General features: G+C 38.5%; 1 protein-coding gene across 1 annotated transcript in view; it reads right to left on the minus strand.

The window, feature by feature from the left end:
• The window catches only part of il15 (interleukin 15), a 35896-nt gene extending 14700 nt beyond the window's left edge, over positions 1-21196 (minus strand). The window contains exons 1-2 of the mRNA XM_041223105.1: positions 20865-21196; positions 6444-6540 (exon numbers count right to left, since the gene is read on the minus strand). Of these exons, the coding sequence (XP_041079039.1) occupies positions 6444-6532 (89 nt within the window). The 5' untranslated portion in view covers positions 6533-6540; positions 20865-21196. The remainder of the gene's footprint in view (positions 1-6443; positions 6541-20864) is intronic.
• Between the last annotated feature and the right edge of the window lie 663 nt (positions 21197-21859).

Raw genomic sequence — 21859 nt, forward strand, 5'->3', positions numbered from 1 at the left:
CTTTAAGCTATTTCCATTTACTTTACAGAATTGTTTTCAGAAAAAAACAAAATAAAAAAAACACAGAGCCTTTAAAAAAGAGAAATGTGAAAAGAAAATGTTGAAAGAAGGAGTGCCCAATGTAATTTAGATGAAATAATGGATGAAATAGGAGAAATACTCATTTTCAATAGGGAGACCTGGTATGACAGTGTCAAATCGCATAGTGACCAGTTTGATTGATCCCACCTTAGTACATGTGAGAGAACGAGTGGCATTTGTGAATGGGGTACCGGTAGAAAATATTTTAGTTGGGGGTTGAGAGCAGTGAGTCGAAGATACAGATAATAATTGGGCACACTAAATTGGGGAGAAAACTATAAAAATTGGCGATGACTAAATTTATAAAATGACTTCCTTTACTGAAATACAATTATTAATGATTTACCAGTTCAACAATTACTGTTTCCGAAACCCTTCAAATACACTGTGTTACGGTTAGCACACAATCACCTTTTTGGTGCACACCTGGGGGGAGAAGATGTTTCAACGCATTCTCCAGAGATTTTATTGGCTGGGAATCCCAAAAATGTAGAGAGGTTCTGTCAATCACGTAGTGAATGTCAGAAGGCTAGTCCACGACCACACCTTAGAGCACCATTAGAAACCATGCCAATTATTGATATACCTTTTGAAAGAATAGCAATGAGTTTAGTGGGACCTCTAACAGGTCGACTATGCCACAAGACAACCAGAAGCTATTCCCTTACGGAACATTGCTTCCAAAAACATAGCCAAAGAGCTAATGCAAGTGTTTTCAAGGGTCTGATTACCTAAGGAGATTCTTACAGACCAGGGTACTCTGTTTGTGAATAACTTGATGCATGAGTTATGTACTACTTTAGGGATAAAACCCATCTGCATGTCTGACTATCATCCACAGACACATGGGGTAGTCGAACGTTTTAATAAAATGCCAAAATCTATGCTATGGAAAGTAATCAATAAGGATGGGAAGGATTGGGATTTAATGTTACCTAAATGTTTGCGGTAAAAGTACCCCAGTCTTGGGAAAAACAAACCTGGGAAAAACAAAAGTCATCGGGAAGAAATGTGGTAGATCATATCCTACAGATGCAGGACCGCATAGAAAAGGTAACTCCCATCATACAGTTAAACTTGAAACAAGCTCAAACCAGACAGGCTGCACAGTATAATAAAACAGCAAAGGTTTGTAATTTTAATCCAGGGATCGAGTGATGGTGTTGGTACCCATACCAGAAAGCAAATTGTTTACCCATTTACCCATTAGCAGGGCCCCTGTGAGGTAATTGAGGTCACAGGGCCAGTAAACTATAAAATAAGACAGCCAAATATGAGGAAGACTGAGTACATATATCACATTAACTTCCTGAAATCATGACTAGAAAGAGAAACATTGTGCCTGCAGGAAGGGAGTTTCAAAATGTACTCTGTTAATATTGGACCAAGACTGACCAACAAACAAGTACAAGATGTGATCAAGCTAGTCCTGAATAATCTTGATGTGTTTTTTAATATACCCAGCAGGACATAAGCCATACAACATGAGATTGTGATGCCGCAGGGTATCAAAGTCAAGGTGAGACCATACTGCATTCCTGAGGCCAAGAGATGTCCAGAAGGAGGTAAAAAAACATGCTCAAATTAGGGGTTATTGAGGAATCTCAAGTCCCTGGAATAGCCCGATCGTTATGTTGGCAAAACCAAATGGGACTTGGAGACTTTGCAATGATTTCTGACAGATGAATAATGTTTCTAAATTTGATGCGTATCCTATGCCTCAAGTAGATGAGCTAATTGAAAGGCAGGGACTGCGAGATACTTGACAACTTTAGATCTCACTAAAGGCTGCTGGCAGATCCCACTAAGTGAAGCGTCTAAAGAAAAAATGGCATTTGCAACACCTAGTGGACTATACCAATATAAAGTTATGCCCTTTGGTCTACATGGGGCTCCAGCAACATTCTAACGATTAATGGTAAAAATCCTGAGATTTCATGCTGAATACGCATCAGCTTATATACACGATATAGTGATATTTAGTGAAGACTGGGAAGATGGTTTAAAGTTTGTTTAGTATTACAGTTTAAGGGATGCCTCGTTAACAGCAAACCTGGAAAAATGCTTTGTAGGGTCTGATGAAGCAAAGTATTTAGAGTATGTGATAGGGGTCGGAAAAATCAAACCACAAATTATTAAAGTGGAGTAAATTAAAAGTTGGCCTATCCCTCGACCAAGAAGCAGGTGAGAGCATTCTTGGGGTTGACAGGGTATTATAGGAGATTCGTTCCTGAATTTTCTGCAAAAGCGGCACTAATAATGTGTCGCAAATAACGTTGAATCAGCTAGGCTGGTTAGTAAAACATTGAATCCTTTTGTATGGAGAGTATCAGTAGCTAAGGCTCGTGGTTCATCAACTGATTCAGATTCAGTTGTATTGAATTTGCCCACTGATGATGATAAACAAACTACAAGTTAGGTGCCTGCTGATATGAAAAACAGTAAGTTTTGGCCCCCTACTGTATTCTGGATGAATGGCATCCCTTCTAAAGTGTCTCCATGTGAGCAGAAAGAAGTGTATAGTAACAATGTGTACAGATCCAGAACTATTGTCCATGGTGCAGAAGTAACCCTGACACATAAAGTAAAACATAATCCTCTTGTTAATTGTGCATGTAATATGTGCCAAAGCAAGTCATCAGTGACTGGGCTCAGACTTTGTCCAGAATGCAGTCATTTGGCTAAACACTGTAGAATCTTGTTTGAATGCAATGATTCTGTAGGTGTTTCTTTCTCTCATTTAAATGTAAATCCAAAAAGATATTAAGAGGATTGAATGCATGAGTTGTGAAAGGGTCACTTAGTAAAATGGGCGCATCTGGGAAAATTAGAATGTGAGGAAGGTGCCCCTACTAAGTGTGTACAAGTGTCTTGTAGGTACGAAGTCAAGGCCATGGCGACTCACACCTGTGATGCGAGACGATGGATTCGAGAGCCTATTATCGTGTTCACTGAGCCTACCCAAGTGGAACCTGAGACCGAAGTGAAGTCTTGCTGGGAGTGAGCTGAAACCCTGGACATGGATTGGAGAATTTAAAATGAAATGTATTAATGCAATAATATGTGTTATAATCCTTTGTCTTGTTTGTATAATCTTTAGTTTGGAAAATTGTGTGTGTAATCAAAAGTAACGCGTAATGCTGTTTTAATTCTTAATTGTGAAACTTATGTATTTTCTTTATATAAAATCATGCAGTAGAAGCTGGTATAGTTTGATACAAGTGGCCAGTTTTTAAGCAGTTGCTAATCAAGATGGGCTTGATTCCCAGAATTCTGCAGCACCCTTTTTAGCCTAAGAAAATGTTGTTAAATGTTGAAATAAGGTTTAATATGCTTGCTTTTTACTATAAACTATTTGTGTGTGTAAGACCGTATGCTTAACACTGCCTGTTATAATAATATACATGAAATTGTTTCTCGTCAAGATAGGTTTGCATTTAAAATAGTTAGTAATCGTGTTCTATAGGGAGTAAACTGTCTAGTTTGACTCTGAGTTAAAAGATGATGCAACATAAAGGGATATTGTTTGAAAAATAAAATAAGAAGCTTAAAAAGTAATTTTAAGAAAAAGAATAGAAGATGGGTTTTAAGAAAGTAAAAACTTTATAACTTGCTGTGAGCCTGTCTTGAAGTCGTGCCAGAAAGTAAAGGGATGGTTGGCATGAAGAGCGGAGTTCTCTTATCTAACAGCGTCAAGGCTGGAGAGTGTCTTCTCACCATAGAAAAATTGGAAAAAACCTTGATTATCACTGGAAATTGGAAAGCTAAGCGCACAACTAGAAAACTGGTTTTAGCTGGTTTTTGTGCAGCTGAAAAAAATAGGAGGTCGTCCGCAGTTCAGCTGAATTTGTGCTGTTAGGAAACTCATAGGACAGAGACACTTACACTTAAATAAAAAACAAATAGATTATCCGTGGAGAGAAACTCTATATTGGGAAAAACATAAGATGGAAGCTCTCTATAATATCTGTTAAGCACACGCCTGTAAAGAGAGAAGGAAAACTAATTTGAAGAATAGAATGGCATTAGGGAATATATTATTAGACATTAATACATATAATCAATATAATCATAACTAATAGTGTTGTATATATTTCAGACAACACTCATATATTCAAAATAATATTATTTTCTTTGTTTCACCTAGCTTTTTAGATAGAGGAGGGGTCGAGAAATGAGCTGGTGAGATCATGATTGGATGTGCAGACCAGGTGTTATATTTTTATTAATTGTTGGCACAAGGCTCTAAATTTTTAGGCTGTTGTGTGCCAAAGAGATAAGAATTGGACTTGATAAAGATTCTCCATGTATTCCTATGGAGAAGAATCCTATAAAAACTCACACTTTTCGCAAAAGGGTACCACGTTTAAGACTTTTGCTTGACAGGGTGAAGTGGTCCATCACTTGCAGATCTCCACCAGACTGATTCCTTTGTTCACGCTACTTTTCCTTATAATAGGAGGTAAGCATATTACTAACATTATTATGTCTTACATGTATTGGTTGTATTGCTATAAGGTTTTGAAACTATGTTTTGGTTTTAAGAGAGTGTTATATTGAATGAAACTGAAATATAGGAGTGGGTGCTTGTAGACCGCATGTGTTGGAATTTGGAGGTCTGATCAACCTACCTTTTTCCAAATATTAAAAGCATTTTAATAAACCGAAGGAGCATTGCTCTGATTCGTAAAACTTAAAATGAATGAGTCTTGAGTGTCTTTCTTTTCGATTAAATAAAGGTTATATGAACATACTTACAGCTCGTCCAGTGCTCGAACATAAACCACTAGGAGTTTATAATATCTCTGTCTTCCTAACGTCTCCCCTGAGTTAAGAGTGTGTGCAGAGCAAACAGAAAATAAATAAGACCGAATAAAAAAAGTACGTGAAAATCTGCGAAACACAGCAGACATGACAAATGGCTTCAAACAAGTTTAAGTGGAGTGAAGGGGCAGAAAAGGCATTCAAAAAATGAAAACAAATATTGTGTAGTTGCCCTATATTGAGGGTGCCTAAGTTTTCTGAAAGATTTATTGTGCAGACCGACGCATCTGATGTAGTTATAGGGGCAGTACTTTCCCAGGTGGTAGATGGGGAAGAACATCCAATCATGTACCTGAGCAGGAAGTTGTTACCGAGGGTAAGTCCGGTATGCAATTGTAGAAAAAGAGTGCTTGGCAGTAAGATGGGCAGTAGAAACTTTCAGGTATTACTTATTGGGTCATGAATTCACACTAGTTACAGACTATGCTTCTTTCAAATGGATGAAGGAAAATAAAGAAAGGAACACAAAAGTAACTGGGTGGTTTTTAGCCCTTTAAGTTTAAAATCGAACATCGGAATGGGCTGAAAAATGCCAATGCAGATGGACTTTCCAGAGTACATGAGAGGTAGTAAGGTCACTCCAACCGTAAGTTGAAGCTGGAGGGGGGGTATGTAAGAAATATTGCTTTTAATACTGATGAGTGTCTTGAAATAGCTAGATTTTAAGAACTCATGGGATAGGTTTGTATTTAAAAGCAATACTCACATAAACGTATATGTGCTCTAAAGAAAGTGTGTGTGTATGAGATTGCGGGAGTACAGCTTTAAGAAATGTCAGAACAGTGATTAGAATAGAATTGCATAGAACAGAAGGAGAGTGGTCAGTTTTAACTGTGGAGGGAGCGCTAGGAGTTTAAAAGATGCTAGGCCACCACAGTAGAGAGAGTCGTGGGGTTGAGAGAGATCTGCAGAGAAACCAGGTGTATTTACCTTTACATATTACCAGCCAGAGTCATGCACCTGATTACCAAAGCAAGGAACAGAGAAACTGAAACGGATAGTGTACAGAGAGAAGGAAAGCGCTAACTATTCTGCCGTGCTGCAAGGGCACTGGAGTTCATGTGAACTGTGAGTTATTATTCAGAGCGAAGTGTGTATGCTGGATGTCTTTGTCTACCATAAGAGTGTAGTGCTGGAAAGCAAAAATTCATGAACAGTTCAGTGAGATGGTAGCATATAGAAAAAAGCTGTTGAAGATTTCTTTTTTACTTGGCGTGTGTTAATCATGTTTTCGAGAAATTTCTAGAAATTATAAATTTCCATTGGGGTATATATATAGTAACCTATTTGTAAATTAAGGAACAAAAGCTAGCATGCTACAAATATCAGGCCACTGAATAAATTAGATCACATTTACTTAAAGTAACACAAAAAAAGTGTAAATAAAATACAATTATTATAAAAAAAACTTATTTTTAAAACATTATAAAAAAAGAAGCTTGACATAGTTGGTTATGATTTCATTTCAGATGTGTAATTTATATGAATGTGTACATCAGGTATTTAAATGGCACTATATAACAAGATTGTGTTATTACCACAGAAGAAAGAGTGACAGCCATGCCTCATTGTTCAATAGGCAGTCCAAGCTAAGGTGGAGGTAGCAGTAGATATAAACGTGTCTCATTGGTTTTTCTGCAAATGAAAATATGAACATAATAAGTGACTGAAAACAAGTATACATCTTTTCACGTGGTGACTCAATCAGCAAGCTTTTATACTTTTTGTCAAAACAAAAATTCTACCAACTGCAGTCTATTCACTTACACAGCTACAGTAACCTGAATACAAAACATTGGCTAGCCTATCATTTCTGAGGGGTTTTATTTACAATAGTTTATTTTTGTCCTTCATGAATAACTGCTAGCTAAGCTGTAGTCAATACCACACCCTGCTATAAATAACTTCAAGAATGCCTGCCATTAACATAACCTGACACTCCCTGCCTCATCAGCACACTTGAAACTTCAGGCAGCAGACTGTTGAGAGTATTGAACTAAATAAATATACTTCAGATTACAGAATAATTGTCTTAGACCTCCAATGCTGTACCTTTTAATTGAGTGCTTTTAAATTCATAAACTACAACATCAGCTGCCCAGTGAACCCCCTTTAACTAATTAATAATGTTGCTAGTGAGTGGTATTTTTATTTACTGTATGAACCTTTGTCAGTTTATTTCTGTTAATTATTGCCTTGAACCACATCAATTAAACAGCAGGCTGCGATAACATTTAAAATTAAAGAAAAACCAAATTATACAATTTAAAAATATGTTTGTTTTACATTATTCTCATTATAGCAAAAAAAAAAAATAAATTCAGATTACGTAGTTATCAGTCGTAAACAATTTAGGGTTACTTCCTTTTCAAACTCACAAAAAATATCAGTGTTGTATTTGTTTAACACAACGGTATATTACTAACAAAGAACATTTATAAGACACAAATTCAGCTTTACCAGCAAGTACTGCTGACTGAAAAATATTCAGGTGTTCCAACTATTCCTTCACAATACTGTATACTGTACCCTACATTACTGACAGCTCTATCCACACAGTGAAATTCCAGTCTCCGCCATGTCAACCCATACATATGCAATAATGCACAACAAGGTGTGTGATGAACCCTAATACCACACCTAGGTGCACTGCTAGCCATGATAAAAATAAAAAAGCCATTTATAGATGTTGAATTGAACATTGCCACTTAAAGCACAGTTTTTCTGTATCTGATTCGTTCTACTTCTTGTAGCTTGATTGTTCATTACATTTGAAAGTAAAATATTACTGCCCATTTTCATCATGACAGCAGCACAAAATGAGTCTGCCTTTAAATCACGCAGACCCTTCCTCACAAGACCTGCAACAGTGTCAGACGAGAGTGCGTTTTTTTTTTTTATTTCAATTTTTTTTAAATCGTTCTTTGTTATCTGGGTGTCACAAAGACGGCTGGAGTGGGGGACGTCAGACCAGAAACAGGAACCAGGAAATAAACAGAGAGAGAGGTGGAGTTTGGTGGAGCTGAGCGAATGGTTTTGATCAGCATTTAATTAATGAACAGACAGTAAATAAAAGGTTTGTAACAAAACATAAACACAGGACATGGCACTCATCGGCAAAACAAAAAAGACAAACAAAACGGACTATACAGACAAAACACGGTGAGCAGATATTTAGTTATTATTATTAGTAGTATTATTATTATCACGATTATTACCTCCGTCTCTAATCCCGTTCTCCACTCACCGAACACACAACCCCGAGTGGGTGAAAACATGCAGCTTTTATGCAGCTGTACCGAGACTCGATTGCGAATCAATCATTCAATTGGAGTCGCGGTACAACTGCACGTGAATTAATAAAGTGCTATTCCCCGTACTCACATATTATTACATTTTACTTGCACGTGAAGTACTGTGCAATCCTTGTGACAAAATACAAATATACATTTTAAACACTCATGTTACACAGACCCGTTTATATCCCATGTACCAATGACTATACACCAACATTAACACACAACATATAACAGAAAATACACACAGGGGCGGACACTTTGCCACATATACTCCCCCTTGTGCAAAGCACACATGGACTCAATGACCACCTCCCCCCTTAAAATCCCAAAAGTCTCGCTCAAAGTCCTGGGCCAAGAACAGGGACTCTAAGGGGTTGATGGGCAGCAATGTTGCCAGTAGCCAGGCTGCTACTGGCCATGCTGTCAGCAGACGTGCTGACAGTAGGGCAAATCTCTCCTCCCGCAGACGTGCTGACAGCTCCCAGACTGACTCCTTCAGCCAGGGCAAGTCCAGCAGCGGAAAAGCTGCTGGGGTTGGTGGTCTCCAGACCTCCCCCAAGATCTCCGGCAGCGAAACTGCTGCGGAGGAAGGTGGTCTCCTTACCTCTCCCCTCTTTATAGCCAGCAGCTCCCTCTGGTGGGGCTCTGGCCACACTGACCCCTGCGGCCAAGCAGAGCTGACTGCGACCCCTGGCGAAGCAGTTCCAGCGACCCCAGGCGACGCGGAGTGGCTGGCAACCCCAGGTGATGCGGCGCGGCTGGCAATCCCAGACAATGTGGAGCAACAGGCAACCCCAGGCAATGCGGAGCAACAGGCAATCCCAGGCGATGCCAGGCAGGCATCTTTGGGCGAAGCGAGGCAGGCATCCTTGGGTGAAGAGAGGCAGGCATCCTTGGGCGAAGCGAGGCAGGCATCCTTTGCCGAAGCGAGACAGGCATCCTTGGGCGAAGCGAGGCAGGCATCCTTGGGCGAAGCGAGACAGGCATCCTTGGGCGAATCGAGACAGGGAGTCAGGACAAGCTGGGGTGCGGCTGTTGGCCCTCTTCTCGGCCACTGCGACCAGGCAGTTCTTCCCTGTGCTTCCCTCAGCAGCCTATGCAAGGGCTGCTGAGGACTGCCAACATCTATTCCTGGTCCTTCTGGTGCAGGGAGAGGCAGCTCCTGCTCCTCTCCCCCTGATGGTGATGGAGGCAGAGGCAGCTCCAGCTCCTCTCCTCGTGATGGTGGGGGAAGTAATACCAGCAGGCATTCATCCTCTGCTGGTGGGGGAAGTGATACCAGCAGGCATTCATCCTCTGCTGGTGGGGGAAGTGATACCAGCAGGCATTCATCCTCTGCTGGTGGAAAGGGACACAGCAGGCATTCACCCGCTGCTGGTGGATGGGGACCCAGCAGGCATTCACCCTCTGCTGGTGGACAGGAACCCAGCAGGCATTCACCCTCTTCTGGTGGACAGGGACCCAGCAGGCAATCACCCTCTGCTGGTGGAGGTGGCGGAAGCAGAGGCAGCTCCTGCTGCTCTGCTCCTGGCGGTGGAGGTGGTGGAGGCAGAAGCAGCTCCTGTTGCTCTTCTCCTGCCAATGGAGATAGCAGAGGCGTGTAGTCTCCTGGCGGCGGAGGTGGGAGCGGCGTGTAGTCTCCTGGCAGCGGAGGTGGGAGCGGCGTGTAGTCTACCCTTATTACAGGGGACTGGTGCGACTCTCCCTCACTTGCAGGGGACTGGTGTGGCTCTCTCTCACTTGCAGGGGAAGGTGATGGAGGCAGAGGAAGCACCTGCTCCTCTCCTCCAGGTGGTGACGGTAGGGGAAGTGATACCAGCAGGCACTCACCCTCTGCTGGTTGAGATGGGGACAGCAGAAATTCTTCCTCTGCTGGTGGAGGTGGCAACAGCAGTACCTCGGGCTTTGGTTTCCCACGGTCCCCTCGTCTGGGCGCTGGACGCACACGATCCCCCTGTCTGGGCGCTGGACACACGGGCTCCTCCCACACAGGCATTACTTCTGCCTCTATATATTGCATGGGGCAGATGGCCAACGTATGCCCATCTGCCCCTCCTTCTCCTCACCTTCCTCTCCTTGGCCGGTTCCTCCTCCTCCTCCTCTTGGAAGGGGCAGACAGCCACCACATGCCCGTACACCCCACAGGCAAGTCACCAGCCTTGGTCCTCCAGACCACTGAGGAGCTCCTACAGGTCCGTGCAGCCATCTCTCCAGCCTTCCATTTTTTATTTATTTTTTTAAACAAGAAACTGCAGTTCCTGCTCTGGTCTGTGTCTAGGAGGTGCTGGTGGTCCCACGATGAAACCATGTGTCACAAAGATGGCCGGAGTGAGGGATGTCAGACCAGAAATAGGAACCAGGAAATAAACAGAGAGGTGGAGTTTGGTGGAGCTGAGTGAATGGTCAAGGCACTCAGGACAAGGCACTCGTTGCCAAAACAAAAAAGGCAAACAAAACGGACTATACAGACAAAACACGGTGAGCAGATATTCTACTATTATTATTATTATCACGATTATTACCTCCGTCTCCAATCCCGTTCTCCACTCACCGAACACACAACCCCGAGTGGGTGAAAACATGCAGCTTTTATGCAGCTGTACCGAGACTCGATTGCGAATCAATCATTCAATTGGAGTCGCGGTACAACTGTATGTGAATTAATAAAGTGCAATTCCCTGTACTCACATATTATTATGTTTTACTTGCACGTGAAGTGCTGTGCAATCCTCGTGAAAAAATACAAATATACATTTTAAACACTCGTGTTACACAGACCTGTTTATATCTCGTGTACCAATGACTATACACCAACATTAACACACAACATATAACAGAAAATACACACAGGGGCGGGCACTTTGTCACACTGGGGTAGTAACAAATACAGTAGCTCTCAAAAGTATTCACCCCCCTGAGACTTTTCCACATTTTATTGTGTTACAACATGGAATCAACATGGATTTAATTAGGAGTTTTTGCCACTGATCAACACAAAAAAAGTCCATAATGTCAAAGTGAAAAAAATAAAATCTACAAATTGTTCTAAATTAATTACAAATACAAAACAGAAAATAATTGATTGCATAAGTATTCACCCCCTTGAGTCAACATTTGGTAGAGGCACCTTTGGCACCAATTGCAGCCATGAGTCTATTTGGATAAGACTATACCAGCTTTGCACATCTGGACACTGCAATTTTTTGCCAATTCTTCTTTGCAAAATTGCTCAAGCTCCGTCAAGTTGGTGAACAGCAATTTTCAACTCTTTCTATATATTCTCAATTGGATTGAGGTCTGGGCTTTGACTGGGCCACTCCAGGACATTGACCTTTTTGTTTTTAAGCCACTCCAGTGTGGCTTTGGTTGTATATTTGGGGTCATTGTCTTGCTGGAAGGTCTCTTGCAGAGTTCAGCAGGTTTTCTTCCAGGATTTCTCTGTACTTTGCTGCATCCATTTTGCACTCTATCTTCATGAGCTTTCCAAGCCCTGACAGAGAAGCATCCCCATAACATGATGCTGCCACCACCATGCTTCACAGTAGGAATGGTGTTCTCAGGATGATGTGCGGTGTTAGGCTTGCGCCAAACATAGCGCTTAGCGTTGAGGCCAAAAAGCTCTATTGTGGTCTCATCAGACCACAAACTCTTCTTCCACTTGGTCTCAGAGTCTCCCACATGCCTTCTGGCAAACTCTAGCCGAGATTTGATGTGAGTTTTTTTCAACAATGGCTTTCTTTTTGCCACTCTCCCGTAAAGGACAGTTTTGTGAAGCACCCAGGGCTATTGTTGCCATATGCACAGTGTCTCCCAGCTCAGCCGTGGAAGGCTGAAACTCCTTTAGAGCAAAGGAACAGATTACTTTGCTACGCCCCTATTTTATACACTCGCTCATGACCCCTTGGTTAACCGTTTCCCGTTCAGGTCATTGAGTTTGGGTACCATAGCTCAGTCCCTTTGCTAGCCCTCTGACTTCCACCTACCCACGGGAATAAAGTGTCATGCCATTTAGTCCAGGGTATTCAGTTCCCTTTATCTAGCACCCACTCAGATCAGTGGGAGATCTAACACACAAGACACAAGTGTCATTCGATCTCTGTCACACCTTGTCACGCCCCCCAATTTGAAAACCTCTGTTTCAGGGGGACCGTCTTTCACACTGGGTCCCCCGAAGGAACCAGCCCACCCTGACCCAGCACTACCCTGAGGCCGCCAACAGCAATGAAGCAGTCAGTACCAACGACCAGCCATCCAGGGAACCCTGCACCGTCACAGCAGCACATCAGCCAAGACACTACTCGGGCAGCAGTGAATTGTGTCTGGCGTCATAGCTGTGAGGAGCTTAGCTCAGAGCAGCAGGCACAGCTGCGGATGCAGCTGCAGAAGTTTCAAAACCTCTTCGCAACCATGCCAGAAGAATCAGGCCATTGATATCTGTGACTGTTATGGTGTTTTATCACTTCATTGAAATGGAGACTAGCAAACTTTAAACCATTTTGAGGTAATTCTCTTGAGCCTTCTTTGCCTGTCCGTCCAAAATGTATTTGAATGTCAAACCACACTTTATACAACATGCCTTGTGGAGTGTTCATATTTAAAACATACTAAAAATGTAGTGTCAGGTCTGATCTAGTAACGGCAGGGTGATATATTATTCAATTGACATGTTATTAAAAAGCTTGAAAGTCACCTGAAATGACATTTTATTACAAATGAAACTGGGGCAGTGATATGACAAGGCATGCAGTCTTCTTGGAATAAAGTGAAACCAAATGTTATATAATCACGACGTCACACCTTGGTGTATTTTATTATGTTTATAAAATGGCCTTATGTTTAGAAAATACAACTTTAAATTAAGTTTTACTGAAAGTATCCTTCCACCAGTGCAGAACAGTCCCTAAAAATTGTCTGTAGAGATTAGAAATTGCCTGAAGAACTTGCATATTTAAAAAAATAATATATATATATATATATATATATATATATATATATTGTGTCTAAAAACTACACATTTAACATAATGTGTGCATCTTCCATATACAACGTGTGTCTGCAAAGTGATGGTAATTAATCGGTAGATAAGATTTACAGGAATCATTTTGGTAGCTACTGTATGTGCACTTGATTTTTTTGTTTTTGGGTAACAGATTACACTGGCACGTAAACATTTCTGTTTGAAAGTGTTCGGTGGCTAGATCTAATCACATTGTGTGCTGTGTCAGTGAGTGTTAAAATGTAATCATTAAATTAAAAACAGACGAAAAGCTAATATTAACATTTAGTCTTCTTAGATTCTGTTGTGGTTTAAACGTTAGTAATTATTTGTCATTGACATTCTGAGTGTGAGCAGCAGTTCTCAAACTAGGGGGGTGCAAAAAGGTTCAGGGTTTTTTAAAAAAAAAAAATTTAAATTTTTAAAATATATTATTATTATTATTATTATTATTATTATTATTATTATTATTATTATTATTATTATTATTATTATGATTACAAATGGATACGTATGCTATTGGCTAACCTATGCTATAAATCCCCGAACTGGCAGATACTTTATTTGGGCTTTATTGGCTGTTTTGATTGGAACACCAATAACACTTCCACCAATCAGAGGGTTACATACAGATCCCGCCCTCTGTCAGACTGGTATGCAGAACAGATATCAAAGTGGATATGAGAATGGCAGTGATGTAGCCAACTTGGTTGAAAGCATTAAAAGACAATTCCATCAATGGATTTAAAAAATGTGGAACTGATGATGCGATCAGAAACCCACAGGCAGTGTAAACTGCCTGCTAGTAGGACTGTTCTTTATGTTAAGCATTTTTGTGTTTTTTTTTTAAAAGGGTTTAATTAACAGCCAAAATTGTTTATGTCAGACTTGCTGAAAGTCTGTAACAAAATGGTTGATTGTTATTGTTGATATGTTGTAGATATTAATGTAGGTATCATGCAGGCATCGCAAAGTCCAAAAACAAAACTTTTGCAACATGTAAAACTGAGCTGATTTTGCCAGTGCTTGCTAGTCTATTAACCTGTTTGAAATGATTTTGAAGCAAATAAAAGCATTTCCGTTTCAGCTTTATTGTTAAAGATTTCACACGTGGCGATACTGCCCTACAATTACTGCCTGGTAGTACTGTGATCGTTCCACTGTGTTATGTTGTGAACCATAGTTTTAAAACTGAGAGATAGCAAATGCTTATCATAAATGTTTACTGGTTGTTAAAATTAAGGGCCATATAAGAGCGTCAAGTACCATAGACAAGAGAAAGGGGCACCCAGCCCAAAAAGTTTGAGAACTGCTGGTCTACAGTGTCACCGAAAAGATACGTGTAGTTACTATGGAGACGTTCTTATAGGTTCTTATGGAGACGTGACTTATAACACAGTAGTTAACAGATGGATACATTAACTAACATTGTGAATGTTTCAGAAAAAAAAGGATTAGACTACTATAGGTCACTAGAGTCTTTCTTGGAGCAGTACCCAGAAGAAATTGGTCAGGAATGCTAGTAAGTGTTTGTCTATGCTCGTAATCTAGGCAGGGTCATAACTGTCATTGTGTATATAGGTCATACATTATAGGGCTGTGTTAGAATGTTTCAAGGTTCGAAGGTTCATTCGCTAGCCAGGAATTCAAAGGTAGTTTAAAACCTTCGAAGGTTTGTCAAGTTGCATTCACTCACTGTATGTTTTTTTTTTTTTTTTTTTTTTTCCTGTGAACTGAAACCGTTTGACAATGTGTTAATACTATGAAATGACACATTAAATGTCACTCACATGCAAAATTCGATCTTTTGATTTGTAGAATGCATATTATGTAACAAAAGTTGTTGTATTAAAATCCACTACCATTGTACCATTGTACGTAGCAACTCTATACAGCACTGCTGCCGTGTGTGGAGCAGGGTATAGAATGTCGAAGAACTGGGGCGGCACCTGTAGCAGTTGTAGAGCTTCAGTAAAATATGTACTAAATACCTAGTGTAAAAGACAGTGTAAAAGAAGTGATATGGTAGAATATGTTTGAAACATACAAAATATACACTAACAATTTTAATTTAGAAAACTGAACCCCCTCCGCCCCTCCCCCCTCCAGCTCGTGTTATCCAGAGGCAAATCTTGAATTTCTTCATTCGCCATCTCGCCAGCAAAGCGTTGTACAGCATAAGCTGTATTGAAAGAAATGTCTCGAAACCCCTCTGCTGTTTATGATTTTTTTGTTAAATGCCCAGACGACCAAAATAAAAAGTTGAATGCAAACTGTGCAAGCGACTCGTATCATGGAGGCATAACCAATCACTAGGGTCACTTGACAAGTGTAAGTTCATACCATTATTAGTATTATTATTCATATTTGTAATACCGTATATATCACAAGCAATTACGTGTAAATAAAATAACATATTTTTTTAAAATTTAAATTCTAAAAACATTACTGTTCTACTGTATATAACACATTTTTTTTCAAATACATGTGAATGTTTTATTCCATTTATGTGTATTACCTGTAAAATAATAGGATTTTCAATCAAATATAAACTAATAGCTATGGTGATATCACCAGTAAATTATGCAAATAAGTACCATAGAAAGTTCGAACCTTCGGAGGTCAAAATGCACCCTTCGTTGCAACCCTAATACATTACATCACAAACATGCCAATAATAATCTGGCAAAGGTAAACAATTTCAATTTCTTCAATACTATTCTATTCTCAACACAAAAGTGAAGTTGCCATAGGAATAAGTAGTCCAAAACACAAATGGAAAAGCTGATTCAATACATTGATTGCATACAACGACGCATTGAAAACTTTGAGGGCGTATTGAAGTTCATATGTGTATATTACATGGTAAATGAATTCAGGGCAGGTCAACCAAGCCATATTTTTGAGACCCCAGCTCATTCATCGTCATATTGTTTGATGATGTTAACACAGTTGGTCAGGGGTTTTCAACCTTTTTTTAAAAACTGTACTCATTCTGTCTGAAGGTTTCATCTCAAGTACCCATTTACTATTTTCGCTCTACTGAATGGTACCACATTTGCAATAAAAGGCAGAATAATCAAAATAACAAAAAAATGTTTTCCTATTTATTTAATATATAATTAGGGCTCTACCAAATTCACCGTACATTTTTTGTACATTTCACATTTTAAATTTCACAGTTTCAGCTATTAAATCGGTGGCTTCTAAATTATTTTACATGATCCGATGCAATAATGATTGTAGAGCTTTTTTATTTATTTTGGACACTCCTTTTAAAATTTTGATCTAACTGGACTCATCTGACGGTACTACCAGTTGAGATCCGTAGGTCATACTAAACCCGCCCCAGATGCCTGTGTCTACCAATCAGTGAGCAGAACCCAGTTATTGGCTGTTGTCAAGTGTAAATCAATAAATCCAGTAAATGTCCATTTCATGGCGAGCTTTCTTTTTTAAACTGAAACAAGCTAACAATCGCATCAGGAACCTGTAACGGTACATATAACTTCATTAGATGTTAGTGCAGAGTAAAATTACACAAAACAGAGCAGATTTCACGATGCAAAACACATTTCATGGTCCGTGTCACGTTTTTCACGGTCGTGAAATGGGTAGGGCCCTGTATATAATTTATGTACAGTTTGGATGCACAGAATCAAAGGACGGCATTTGGGAATCTCTTTGGAAACACACGCACTGGCCTTATATCCATAAGAATTATAAATAATCTAAAATAGCCTGCACTGTAAATGTTTATCAAGTTACCATTTCCCCATCTCAGCATTATTATGTGTGCCAAATGCTTACAATATCAAAAACATTAACCTCAAGATTAAACTATAACAACCAACAATGGCAAACTTTTTTTTTTTTTTTTTTTTTATTGAAGCGAAAATTATGCAAAGGGACAAGGTTAAGTTTTTTTTTGCTTTCCACTTTTCTGTAGACTCTTGTGTTTTCTTCCTTCATTTTTTGCAAGTAAGAAATGTATCCATTTTATAAATGATACACCAGCCGCTGTTACTGTACCTATAACAAAGGCTTCAGTTGTTCAGTGGTATACCAGAACATTTCATAGTGAAGCAGTTCTGCCGATGTGAACACACTTACTACATCACTTACCGTGTGTTGGTAGAACTTGAGTATGCATCATTGTGTGCCGGTGTCATGGGAAATAAGTTAGCCGTGAAATAAGTTAGCGTTTGCCTTTTGGAGCCTTTCTACACATGAGCAAATCTTAGAACTTAAAGGCAACGTTCTCTGTGTTCATCGAAAATTACAGGACGCCATTTGTATATTTTTTTAGAAACGAAAAACAAGTTTAATAACGGTTTCTGATACAGTATGTCAACACATACAAATTATACATGGATTCTATTTATTTCTCTTTCGCTGTGTTAATATATTATGTGTACCTAATAAATATCCGTAGCGTTTACAAATGTAAATTGACAACTCTGGTGAGAGTTTGCCACGTCTTTGTAAACTGAGAACTAAACTTAACACCTATTATTAAATAATAGATAATATGTCATATTAGAAATAGTTATTACATTTTAAACACAAATATAATTGCACATAAAAATAAATCGCAAGAGAAATGATAAATTATTTCTGTTTATGCCACAACCCATATACAAAGTAATGCATGTATTGTATTTCTCTTTCGCTAATACTTGCAAATATATTGCAAGTACATATACGAACAAAACCTATAATATAAAGAAGCCAGCGATTAAATTGTAATCTATGTAGCCTAGTTAACCTATTCTTAAATAATATGAAAAACATGTTATTAATATTACAACAACATGTTTCCAATGTTTTACCACATATACTGTAGCTTTTAATAAAGATCCTGACAACATTAAGAGTAAAACAATTTACTAGACACCTTGGAAACATCGCAATAACAGTCTGTTCTGAATAAAAGTACGCAGACAGAATGTCAACGGCTTAACCTTGCCTTTAAGCTCTAAGATTCATGCATGAGTAGAAAGGCTGGACACCAGTGACAGTTATGGCTTCCAGAAAAACACAAGTGCACCTAATGAGAGTGGAGAGTTTTCTGGGAGTTATTTTCATTATGTAATATTTTCTCATACATTGCTCTCAAGGCGTGATGTAATCACAACAGACAGACATTTTCACAATATTAATGTTGTATAACTGTCCTTTTTGTCATCCTTTACTTCATAAATGCAGTATTTCCACATTTGTAGTGCAATACAATGAAGTATGCCTGTACTGTATAACATAGAGTGCTTTCTAATGAAAAGCTACAGCGCCTAAATATTGTAGTATTAATAGTACTAGGGTACTTCTTAAATGCTGGAGGGAATATACTGTATAGCATCGTGGACCTTCTTTTTGAAAGTTCTCTAATACATATTTTCAAGAAATGTGTACTCGATCGTGATTTTCTCAGAATTTGCTCCCAGGCAGAAGCTGCTCTATATGTCTAGTCCATTAAATAGAGAATACTACATGGGGTAGTGTGTGTTATGAGAATTGAATGCCCACCCTAGGTGTGGGATCTTGCATAAATCCAGAGGACGAAGCCTGAGGAGTTTATCCAAGCGTCCCACCCTGAGTGTGGACATTAAATTCTCATTACACACACTACCCTAATTTTTTATAATCTCTGATAGGCTGAGCAGTTTGTTCCCAGCTGAGAGGCAGAAATACAGCAACTAAGTGAGGTACAGTTGGAATTCCTTTCAGTTTGACGGCTCACGCTGGGGTCGCCCTCTAATGAGTGCGTGTTTCAGCTGGATGAGCCCATTAAAAAAATTCCTCACCAGTTATTTTATTGCACTAACAGTGTAGGACTTTCAACAATACTGAATAATAGTTTATGACACATGTTAATTTGATGTTAAATGACATAAGAGTGGGTGAAATGAAAAGTAAGCAGCCTTTATAAATCAAGATTAGCTTAGAAGCAAAGTTAGTTTGCAAAGCAAATGGGGTTGTGTACTGTAGGGTACATCACCTAAAATTAATGATTGTAAAGGTTACTCTGTATAGATACAGAATTAATTTTATAAGATGATGTCATGGAAATCTTTAAGGGCAATATGGAGAACCATCTTGAACCTGTAACACACAATGACTCATTTACTGTAGCCTCAGAATTAAAAAGATTTACCATCATATGACTTTTAATATTTTTAATCAATTAAAATGCGAAGCAGGGCATTAAATGGTGTCTACACCAAATTATTACTCCATCTCTATAGTCTACATATAAAAAGAATGGTCATTATAGCAGTTCCCATATTTTTTTTTAATTACCGTTAGCACAAATGCTTCCAGACTAAGACAAAAGTGCACAGATTGGGCATTAAAAGAGGTCTGATCTTCTTAAAACCTACATCCAATTATTAGTCCACATATCAAAAATAATTATCATTATAACAGTTTCCCTATTTGTGTATTATTATTAAACTGTAATGCTTCCAGCCAAGACAATATTAATTATACCAGACTCCATTTTGTGGTGCTGGAAGAACAACTTCAAGTAATTTTATCAAAAAAATAAAGTAGACAGATACTAAATTAGGAAACAATTTGAGTAACGTAAGGAAATGTTAATAATAATAATAATAATAATAATAATAATAATAATGCACTTTAAAATACATAAAAAAGTTAATAAAAAGGATTAAAGAAGGAATTTATAAAGAAACGCAATTGAGATCGTGGTAAGTGTTCCGTTTCAAAATTGTGTACATGTAGCCTTTTATTTTTGAAAAAAAAAAAGATCTTTAAATAAGAAATATAAACTAAACATATTTATCTTTGAAATAACGCGTTTCTGAAGGAAATTGAGAAAAAGAGCCGATCAGAGAAAGCTTAGTTTTTCTACCTGTGAAAGTGATGATTATTATTATTATTATTATTTTATTATTATTATTATTATTATTATTATTATTATTGTGATGTTCGATGTCAGCCTGAGCTGCTCTGGCATCAGGTAGCCTACACAATCTCGGTCAAGATCACATTCCTCAACATTTTTCAACAGTTGGGCAATCACCCGATTTTTTTCAAGCAGGTGGCAAAACAGTTGTGGTCCAAGAAGCTTGAACGTGGTGTGTGTGTCTATATATATATATATATATATATATATATATATATATATATATATATATATATATATATATATATATATATCCCTGACAAGAAGGGTTTATCGCTACTGACCAGGGCAAGCACAGGGCTCCCCTGGGACCTAAACCTTGCTAGGTACATATGAGAATTGCAGTAACAGACCATATATGCCTCATGCAGAAATTAAAGGTTTGCCCTCGAAGGTGTTTAAACTTTAGAGTTTTTTGCAAAATACGGGAGAAATTCTGTCAGGGTCGTTGTCCAGGAGTCGTGTGCAAAAAACAGGAGAGTCCCGGCAATTAAGAGAGAGTTGACAGGTGTGACAATCTGAATGGACATGATATACTGTAGTAGTTTATAATTCATAAAAACATTAATTTTAGTCACGTTATATTTGTTCTTTTCATAATTATCTCTGGCCCTTCTAAAATAAAGTTTATCACTGTATTATTAACTGTATGTATGCCGACGTTTAAACAGCTACAACCACAGCATTCTGGAAAATCTTCATAAAATAAAATGCTATTTGCATTAAAAATGTTTACCTTTCTGGAATTCCGGTGCAGAAGATGAAGTTTAATGAATGTGACAGTGATGAATAGCACCCGTGTTGTTCACCTCACGACGTCAACACATATGTAAAATTTGTTTCACTAGTAATGCCCAACATTGTCGTAGATCAGAACATTCACATCATCCTTTTACAAAATGAATCGCTGCAAATCGTGATTGTAACTCTTAACCAGACCACAATATGTATTCGTTCCCATAACCTTCCGGGTTTCCACTGAACTGGATACAGTACATTTGTTTCTCCCTAATATAATACACTTCCGAAAAATGTTCTCTTGTAACTTTTTTTTTTAAATCGGGAGTTCAGAGCCCCCTCTGCTGTTACTGCAACTTAGTTTAACCGTATAATCGCGAATAGAAAGGCAGGTTCTATGCGAAAAAATGTCACCCAGTTTTTATAATGCGTAAGTCAACACAGTCGTGTCCAGGGATCACAGAGGGGCACATGCCCCTCCTATTCTTTTTTGGGTACAAGCAAGAAGGTTCCTGATCTATACGCTATACTGTATTCTTGTCATTATTCTGTTATTAAAAAAAAAATAAATAAATAAATACTGTGCACACATATGACTATAGCAGAATTCTATATTTTAACAAGTGTTTTAAAAATAGTCTAACATTGTGGGCAAAAAAAGTAAATAACATATACAAAAGTATATCAGAAGCCATAATAGTACAGTATTTCACGTTGAATTTCAAAATGTCACATTTTTGTCAGTACAAAGCTGTATGTAATTCAATATGTTAACGTAACATATTCAACAAGTTTCATTCGACTTAATGAAGCAAAATTAATGAATTCTATAGGGTGATGCTACACTTCTGAACAGCTGTAGATCATTGCGCACACTCATGTTGATTTTTTTTTTCTCAACACATGTTGATTTTTACTGTTTCTCAGAAAACCTCTGTTTATGTCATCAGTTTATTCTGTTTGTTTGGGTTACTGTTTGCAAAACAAATTAGA

The sequence above is a fragment of the Polyodon spathula genome, chromosome 2 (genome assembly GCF_017654505.1).
Source record: "Polyodon spathula isolate WHYD16114869_AA chromosome 2, ASM1765450v1, whole genome shotgun sequence".
Classification (NCBI taxonomy): Eukaryota; Metazoa; Chordata; class Actinopteri; order Acipenseriformes; family Polyodontidae; genus Polyodon; species Polyodon spathula.